This window comes from Nelusetta ayraudi, unplaced genomic scaffold, assembly GCF_046127955.1.
Source record: "Nelusetta ayraudi isolate G7.1 ecotype Tasmania unplaced genomic scaffold, CSIRO-AGI_Nayr_v1 ptg000002l, whole genome shotgun sequence".
NCBI classification, from domain to species: Eukaryota; Metazoa; Chordata; class Actinopteri; order Tetraodontiformes; family Monacanthidae; genus Nelusetta; species Nelusetta ayraudi.
In genome coordinates, this window is record NW_027466052.1 from 912,501 (window position 1) to 922,500 (window position 10,000).

The window sequence follows — 10,000 nt, forward strand, 5'->3', positions numbered from 1 at the left end:
ACCCAATTAAGGAGAGTGAGAATGATCAAAGAGCAAACAGTTGAAATATTCTAATTTCACTTGATTTGCTGAACAATACATTTTGCAAGTTCCACAGTGGAGTTAGCAGGAGCTGCTAGGATGAGCGCAATTTGATACTGAACTCGAAATTCATATTTACAAATTTTAATTTGATTGTATTTCACCCATTAACGACTGCTACCAGCGCCGTGTAGGAGACTCTGGTGACATTTTTATTCCAGATAGCTTTTGGAAAGGATATAAATTCTAACCTGCCACTAAACTGCCCGTGTGCAAATGTCTGGCCAGTGAGAGGTGATTGATTAGGACCAGTTTTAATAGTCTTTTCTGAGACCAAAGTTGGGCTAGTTTACTGTTATGAAATCTATCAACTTTGAAAGCTAAGTCGGTGAGTGACGTCAAACTGAAACTGTGTCACACATGACAGCCTGTTCAAGTGTTTACATATGTCTACAAGTCTTCAAGTGTACATTTTCTAAACTGCTGGGTCGAATAATGAAATTATTGCAATTTCTTGCCATCCAAATATCATTACCACTGCAGAGAAAAAAAACAGCATCTAGGTGCACATTCCCATACTGGACGAAGTCTCAGCTCCAGACCAGTTAAATCACGCAAGATGGTTTTAATTTCCTCTTTCGTGAAGGCTGAAAAAAAAGGCAGACAGACGTTGCTGAAAAAAATCCAACAAGGAAAGGTTTTTTTTTTTTCCTAAATGCTGACTCTTCAAGGCAAATGTCTTGGCTTTGTTTCAGTGGCACTTTGACAGGACTGCTAGAGTAATAACCAAGCCTGGCATCAGTTCACTGACACAGACAAGTAGGCTTTAAACACCTGGCAGTTTTCCTAATAACAGCGACGCAACAAGTATCTAAAGTGGAAGCAAAGGTAAAACAAAGTAGAAATAATTGCTGGGAAAATGAACACAACTGACTCTATCAACTATCTAACCGGGTCCTCTTACCTGAGTGCAGAGCGTTGCAAGGCTGATGGAACGACGCTTCTCGGTCTCGGTGGATCTGCAGAGAAACAGGAAGACACTGAATCAGCCTTGGTGACATGTGACCGGCAGCCAAAATGAGGCGATGACCGCCGCGCCAGTTACAAAGAGTTTGCAGCGTTCACATGACGGGAGGAAGCGATTAAAAACGGAATTGCTTCAGAGCGCTCGACGCGTGAAGGGGAAGGGTTGGCAAAAATAAAAATCTACACAGTTTCTCAGACTCCAAGGAGTCAGTCTCTCTCTCTCTCTCTCTCTCTCTCTCTCTCTCTCTCTCTCTCTCTCTCTCTCTCTCTCTCTCTCTCTCTCTCTCTCTCTCTCTCTCTCTCTCTCTCTCTCTCTCTCTCTCTTCTTCTTCTCCTTCTCCTTCTCCTCCTCCTCCTCCTCCTCCTCCCCCTTCCCCCCCCCCTGCACACACACACACAGCTGTCGTATAGACATTCAGACCACAGAGGAAGCTGAAGCTGAGCCACAGACAGCCTGTGTGTGTGTGTAACCTGAAAATTGACCACCTCTAACAGTCAGCCTCCTCCTCATACGCGGTGCAACAGCTTCAGCAGTTTGACCGACTTTGCAGAGGGGACTGACAGATGTGGATGCGACGCCGCTCGCTGCAGACTCGGAGAAGCTCGTCAGGTTTCTAATGAACTCCATCGGCAACACGCAGATCAGGATGATTAGCTCTGATTTTGCATTTGTCGCTAATTACAACACTCATAATCTGTTCAAAAAGGCAGCCGGCAAAGACGGGGGCCTGTTCAGCAGAGATCCTCCTTACAAAAGATTGATCCAAAAGATGTTTTGTGCTGACATGAAGGCCACTGTAGAGGAGAGCAGACAGAGGCCCATTGAGGATGTTTGCAGACTTCTCGACAACAATGGTCTGTTTCTTTACTTGTCACTTCCTGTTGCCTGGTTTCTCAACGCCTTATTCCTCCTTGTTTGTTCCTAAATCATAATTAAGCCGGTCTCAGATCAGCAGACTTACAGCGTCCCTTTAAAAGCTGCATGTCCATTTCAGCTTTCATCCTGCAACTCGATAGAGAAGCCTGGCCTGATTAATTCTCAGCTCATCGCCTGACATTTCGCAGACTGTTTACAAGCCCAAACAAAAAAAAAATGCTTCCAGCTACAACTAATATATTTTGTTGTGTATTCAACCTGCTTGAAGGGAGGCAAAAACTCTCATGCGCTCTCGTGGCTGGGGGTGTTGTCACTAACCTGCAAGAGGTAGAAGCGCTCTTTGTGACACAAAAAAGAGTTTTCAACACACACTTTACAAAAAGTGGAGCAACCAAAAGAAAGTACAGAGTGAATCACTGGGAGGCTCTGAGAAGAAAAGCCAGCTTGGCCCTCATGTTCTTACTGGAATTTCAAAAGTATGAAGACATTTGTCCATGTATTTTCTGTAACATTCTACATTCATTTACTTTTTTGGCAAGGCAATCCAAAATGACATTACATCCAAAAGGTTCACATCACGCAACAGACTGGTCCACGTTTTTTGTTTGAATGAGTCTTACATGGGCTCAGTTACAACACAAATTTCTTGAAGCAATGGCTTGCTGTTGTGTTGTTGTCTGTATCTCTGCAGAACCAGAAAGTAAAGATTTGTCATGTGCACGTGATGGGTTGGGGGTTCATTAACCATTCATTGACAACATACCCTTTTGAATGCTAAAGGGTCACAAGAGGAGTGGAAGCTCCATCAGCTCCAGCTAGGCAGCGGCAAAGTTCACTCTTTCCTGGACTGGAACTGCAAGAATTTGACCCAAACAGACTAAAAGGACTAAAAGGAACCAAACTATGCTGGAAATTAAACACCAACGATGCAGAGCGAATGGTGAACAGAGATTCAAATGAAATAAATAAGTCAAGAGCTTTCAGTCATGTCAAAGATTTGAAACTCTCAAGAGGAGAATGAGCAGGTTCCGACCAATCCCAGGCGCTGTTGACCCGCCCACAAAGATTTGAGGGGAATGAGCTCAGTTCCTCCACAAGTGAGTCTCAACTATCCTCCAACACACTGCTGGCAGGGGCCCAAAGACACACTGAGCTCTGTTGTCCACGCCTGGGAGTGGTGTGTGTGTGTGTGTGTGTGTGTCTGTGTGCGTCCATACGCACATTCCTCAGAACACTGGCAGACTCTTCCATGCAAACTGGCACAGGCGCCTCCATCCAACCAGCCGACAATATTCGCGCATGCACACACACTGCAAACACTCGTGCATTCACCAGTCGCTCTCCTGTCACGTGCGCGCATGGTAAAAAAAAAAAAAAAAAAGGCCCACAGATGCACGCACAGACGGCACACACACAGGGCTTTTCTTTCCCTCACAGCTGTGTTCTGATATCAAACAGAGCCCGCTGAGGGAGAACAAACACGCTGACGAGGAAAGATTAGCTGGTCACACAGCGCGGCGCTGCCTGCGAACACACGCGGGCACAACATGCACACATGCATGCGTGCACAGGGTCTGTTTTGGAGTTAACGCGATTGGCAGCACGGCCACAAATAAACGGGAAGCGAACGCGACTCGACCTCACACAACTTCTATTAGAGGCGAAAAAGTGTCGTGAGTGTAATACGAATTGAGGTCAAAGTGAAGGAAGTGGCAGCTCTGAATGTGTGAACAGAGTGTTCGCACACCCAGAGCCAGACCGTCACTAAGTACACAATGAAATAGAACTATTCAAAAAGATGACATGAAAATTGGATTGGGTTTTTTTTTTTTTTTTTGGAGCCAGTGGGCAGATTGATGCCATTTGTTCCCAATCATGCGACAATCTACTTAGAACGGTGTTCTATTAGATTTCGATCTTTGCTTCATCATGTTTTATCAACCTCTTATCAACCTCTATCAGGCTTTATCAACTTCATGTGAGGCAACTATGTGGAGACCAAACAATTTAAACTGAATGACACAAGAGACTGATTCAATTCAAGCCATGCAAGTTTCAGGTCAGTCAGTTATACCAAGCACCGCATCTTCAATACCAATGTGAAGACTGTCCTGCTCGATGGCTTGGGAAGCGTAGAAGACTACCGAGGGCCTCGCAAACAAAGATCCAGGTGTTTGTCAACAAATACACAGATTTTAATAAACGCTTGCCAAGCATGTTTGAAAGACAGTCAAAGCGTGGACATCACTTTTTGGGACTTTTATAGGAGTAAAAATTTAGGAAGTCAGCGGTGCTGTCAGTTTATTCTAGCCCCTGAAATTAAACAGGTCCTTCGGGCTTTCATCCTTGCCCTTAAATAACCCCTAGCATTTACCAAGAGCCAGGATCAATAAGAGGAGAGCTGCCGTTACCGGGCGTGGCGGATAGGCATGACACCGGTTCAAGGCTATTCAACACGGCTGCATCCAGAATAAGGCGGTGAGAGGCTGGTGGCGAATCTTCTCGCCAGCAGCTTCAACAGTCTCCCAATCCCTGTAGGGTATTGGGAGATTGTTGAAGCCCTTGGGCTTGGTGAGATTGGACCATTTAAACAGAGAGCTGGTCGAATTGCCTTCCTTTGGGGGGGTAATGTTTGGGGATCTAACACTGCGTTACATCTTCAAGCTGTGTTGGCCTATCAAAAGGACAGCATGGCTAGCACCATCAAAAGGAGAAAGTGGAACTAGACAGGGAAACACCCTTATGAAGGACTCAAACAACATCGCTGGACAGGCCTTGGACTAGAAGCCGCAAAACACTGAGAAACACCAGGAGACGTTCCACGCTCCCAAGATCTGAAGGATGTCGGAGTGAGCTGGCAAGAAGCAAAGGCCCTGGCCCAGGAGGGAGTGAGGTGGAAAGCTCGGGTGGAGCCCCTTTGCCCCTCAACGGAGTAAAGAGGAAAAAGTCAAAAAGTCAGTTGTACTGGCGACTGTTTAGTTTGACTGGGTTAAATTCATCTTGTGCAGGCAACAGCTGGAGAGCTTCTGTCTGAGCACTCTCAACAGTGCAAGGGGTATTTCAATTTTGCGAGCCCAGTGATGAAAACACAGCATATTGAACGCCTGATAATGCATTTTCCTATACATTCAGCGGTCTATTTATACGATTGCATGCCGCACTGTGTGTATTTCTGCAACCAAAAGCAACAATGGCCCCATCTACACAACAGGTGTGGCGTGACAGCCAGTGGCACCTCCGCCTGAGCACACAGTGACTCAGCCTGGGAATCCACAGGTCCCTCTTGTCCTCGCACACACACGTTTTCAAACACCTGCTGGATATCGGAAAGTTTCCTGTCCATCATTCTCTCCATCACTGGACTCTTTCAGGAGAACGCCATCACACCCCCCCATCCCCCCCCACCCCCCCACCACCCTCGCCATCCCCCACGTTCTCACATCTTAAATCCCCCGCGTGGTCCGTGGTGGCACCAAAAGTAGCTTGCTTATCAGATTCATCGGCCTCCTGATGCACGACAGTTACGTGCACAGCCACAGGAACTACTTTCTGAAAGGTAGTATAAAAATAATGAGGCAATGCAACATTAAAAAAAAATATATATATGTATATATATATATATATATATATATATATATATACATATATATTTATATATATATATAATTTAAGCGTTTGTTTTGTTTTCTTTGGGTTAACTAAAATATTAGCCTGCATGTCAACGTAGTCGCGCATTTCAGTGGCGTGCTTGAAAACCTCTTGACTTCTGTTCACACACCAACAAACACAGAACTACAGCTGTTGCACACTTAATCTAATTTGCCACACATGGAAATCCAAAGTGATTTTTTTTTTTTTTACTTTCAAATCTAAAAACAATTAAACAAAGACTGAGGGTGCCGCAGAGGCACTTGAGAAGAAATCAAATGCTAAAGGTCCCACGCTGAACCAGAAACACGGTGACTTTCTGCAGGCGGGCACCTAATAAACCAGTCAGCCGGCCTCTGTTCATGCTCGTTAGTGTTCAAACTGGTGTGCAGGTCTGGAAATTAGACAACAAGTGAGGAATTGGTCTCTCGGCTTGAGAGCTGGCAGACCGGAATCTCAAGTAAAAAAAAAAAAAAAAAAAAAAAAAAACACTGCATATTTGAAACACTGGGAGAATTTGAACTGTGCCCAGTAAAAACACATCTGGTTTAAAAATAAAAAAGGCAGGCTGGCGGGTGTGTGTGTGTGTGTGTGTGTGTGTGTGTGTGTGTGTGTGTGTGTGTGTGTGTGTGTGTGTTTGCGTAGGCAGGACTTGGAGCGCTGCCTTGTTTCTTAACAGGCAGGTAGCTGGAGAGATTCCGCAGCACTAAAGGATGCCACGGCCGACTGAATGACTGTTTCCTAGCAGGCATGAACACACAATTTGCTCCCAGAGGCTGGCTGGCAGCAGACCCGACGACTCGGCTGCACGTCGCAGGCACCGACTTCGGCTCCGCACACACGGAAATGGGGGACAAAAGGCAAACATTTCACCTGTCACCCGCCTTGCTGCAGGAGAGGCGTTCCGTTTCTATCGAACACACGGCTAGCTGGAGCCAGAGCGCACCGCGCGGTTGGAGGTTTTGTCAAGGAATCCAAATGGGGTTGTTTTACGTGGAGCGATATCAGGAGCGGGTGGCTGCAACTTAACCCAAAGGGGAAGAAATACCTGATACAAGATTTTGATATAAGTGTGGTTACGTATTGGAATAGAAGCAAAAAAAAAAAGGTCCACGGGCTCAGCTTCCTTGAGGTTTAATGGCTGCTACTCTGCATTTGTCACAATCACGTTCAACTGTAATAAAAAACCTTTGGACAATCTTGAAGACGAGCGATTCAAATTGAGACTGCTGTGAGAGGACTCACACAAACGTACGGCAGGCAACCCGGTGCTCTTGATTTTTCCACACTGGCTACCAGGATGTAACAGTGCCCGTCCCCATGGGTTTAGCTGAAATAGTGGCCCGATAGAGTAGAACCCAAACCTGACCTGCCCGCTGGGGCATCAACAATGAACAATGAAGTGTTTAGAACTTTGGCATTGTATTTTTCGCTACCAGAAAATGTGGCATGCTCACGCAAAATGTCTAGTTCTGGACTATATGGATTTAGAGAATACTATATGTATTCTGGACCATATATAGGATATGCACACTTTAAACTTCAGAAGAATATATCCACTGAAAAAGGTGTTTATTTACTTCAACGTTTGCAGTGACCAACCAATAGACGTGGCAGTAACGGTTGGCCTACTTAACGGATCAATTATGGTTCTTGAGTTTTTCCTGGTGGCAATTTTTTCACCTTCACGTCGTCCGTGGCAACAGGCTGAGGAAACGTCAGCTGTCATGTGCGTGTAGTGAACCTTTGGAGCTGACAGGGTGTCTGACTGCTGTCAAGCAGCGCGCCAACATCTATGTGCCTGTGAGGAAGTGAAGCAATGCAGCAGCAGCAGCAGTGTTGCGGATGCAACGCTGGTTGTAATGCAGGCTTCTACCCTTGCATGTTGTATTTTGAGTCCTGCTTTTTTTTTCTCTTTTTTTTTTCAATTTTTCTAAAATAGAACAAAGATCTTTTTGTTATTATTCATTTTGTGCTGCTACAACCTGGAGAGCACCTGCCCAAATGGCCACTGGGCTTTTTTGAACTGTGAATACAAAGGGAATTTAGCACTTTTAATGGATTACCGTTATGAAGAGATGGGAAACTTGTGACCCAAGACTTGCTTGACTAACACTGACCAAAGACTCGACTTGACTTTGACTTTGACTTGGCCTTCATGAGTTGAGACTTGACTTAAACTTGAGACAGATGACTTGAAAGGATATGACTTTTTTTTTTTTTTTTTTAGATTACATTAGAAAATGTGTTTTATTTTGAAACATGATCGAGTGATTTTACAGTGCAGAGCACCCTGCACACAGACCAACAGCGGTCAACAGATCAACACATGAGCAGCAGCCATGGAGGCGGCTAGACCAAGAATAATTAAATTTGGGTTAAAGGATTATGTTGTCGATGATGCTCTGAAGAAGAGAACAGCGGTAATGAAGGTCTGCAGCTCAAAAATTAGTGGCATAACCACCACAACTTCCAACCTCATCAGTCACTACAAAACCCACAAATAAAGGTGAGCTACGTGAATGCACGCTTCTTAGCTAACTGGTACAGCTGTTAGAAAGCTAACGTTTGCTAATACTAACACAGCTAAAACTTAATGTGGCTAGAAAGCTAAGTAAGGTATGTCTGCTCAATAAAATGCGCAATAAAAGTGTCTTCAGCTAGCTTGTTGGCTGGTCACATTGGTCAAACGTTAGCTAGAAAGCTAAGGTTTGCTGATATACAGCAAATGCTAATATTAAGCCATGTTAAGTTTAAGATATGTATAACATCAACGTAACGTCATAGAAAGTAATTTACGCTTAATGTAGAAACTGGAGTAGATGATCAGATTGTTTCTCACCACAGTGACTTGGGACTTGCTTGAGACTACTGTAGAAGGTTAAGACTTGAGACCTGATTGTGACTTGCACATGTGTGACTTACTATATGTGAGAACCACACCCCAAGGAGGCTTTAGCTACTGTAAGTGAGAGCTTGACAAAGACTGACCAGAACAGAAGTTACAACAGTGAGCCATATTTAGGTTTCACACACAGCACAAATTTTCCCTGAGCGTATGTAAATGGTGTTGGCGATTATGGAGTTGTTCGCAGTTGCTTTACTTGGTCAGTGAAATGATGATGTGTTTTGTGGCCAGGAGAGATGCTGGGATGTGAAATGCGGGTTGGAATGAAGTCATTTGGCCAGAGGCCGCTTTCCGTCTGAGGCCAGAGGAAACAGCACAGCGCTGCCTTGTTCCCACCCAATCATATCTCCTCCTTCCTTTCCTTAGTCTCCGTCTCTCTCACACACACACACACACACACACACACACACACACACACACACACACACACACACACACACACACACACACACACACACACACACACACACACACACACACACACAGCTGACATCAGAAATAAGTTTAGAAAGTGACGGTATAGTGGAGGTGAGGGTGTTACATACACCAGACCAACCCCTACTTCATAGACAGTCAGTGTGACGACCAGCAAGTGCTGTTGCAGTGCAAATCTTAGCAACTGAGATCGAATGAAAATTCTAATTTTCTCTAGTCAGAGTTTGCACTGTTTTAAAAAGAGTTTCAGCGGAGTTCAGTTGGTGGACGCAAGCGTCTGCTTGCATAAAATCAGTAGAGTTTCAATTGGTACTAGGAACCTAAATTACATTTCATTAAATTTACAGAACTTTTATTAAATAAATAAATACCAACTCCCTAATGCTAATAGAAAATTGTGAGGTACATAAGGGGAATAAAATCTAGATGGTGTTGGGTTTCACCACAGCCACCGATACAGAATAGTCAGAGGGCCAGTGGAGCTCTAACACAGGATGCCAATAAACACAACTGCTGGAGACCATTGTCCAATTATGGACAACATTAGCATAACTTTTACCGATAACTATCTTCTCTCTTTCCTGACTCTACAGCTAACAGGATTAGAGGCAGTGTATGTGTGTGTGTGTGTGAGTGTGTGTGTGTGTGTGTGTGTGTGTGTGTGTGTGTGTTGGGGGGAGAGGGGTTCAACTTCAGGGATTCATTCATAAATTCATAAAGTGACTTTGTCCTTTAAAGGGCCAGTGTGTATCACCAAGGCAGGGCAGCATACTGTAAACAGCGTTAATGTTAATCCCTGTTGCCTTGATGCGACAACACTCTAAAAAGCAGTGCCACCAAGGTGAACTCCCATGGAAAAACAAACAGATCTGCTTCATTCTACAGATATCAGGTAGCAATATGGCCGCCTCCTTTGTGTCAACATGAACGCTTATTCGCAAATTACAATCGCTGTTTATTAAGTTATTAATTTCCTAACTTGAAACAACCACCTGGACTTTTGACAAGACAACTTTTTGACAACATCGGTGAAATGCAGATTTTAGTTTTCTTCTCAACTGTTTTTTTTTTTTCTTTTTTGCAGA

At 44.4% G+C, this 10,000-nt stretch overlaps 1 protein-coding gene across 6 annotated transcripts in view; it reads right to left on the minus strand.

The window, feature by feature from the left end:
- akap13 (A-kinase anchoring protein 13) overlaps positions 1 to 10,000 on the minus strand; it is a 111,179-nt gene that overhangs the window by 47,671 nt on the left and 53,508 nt on the right. For all 6 annotated transcript variants that reach the window (XM_076031066.1, XM_076030896.1, XM_076031230.1 and 3 more), the window contains exon 10: positions 986 to 1,040. In XM_076031066.1, coding sequence (XP_075887181.1) covers positions 986 to 1,040 — 55 coding nt within the window. The remainder of the gene's footprint in view (positions 1 to 985; positions 1,041 to 10,000) is intronic.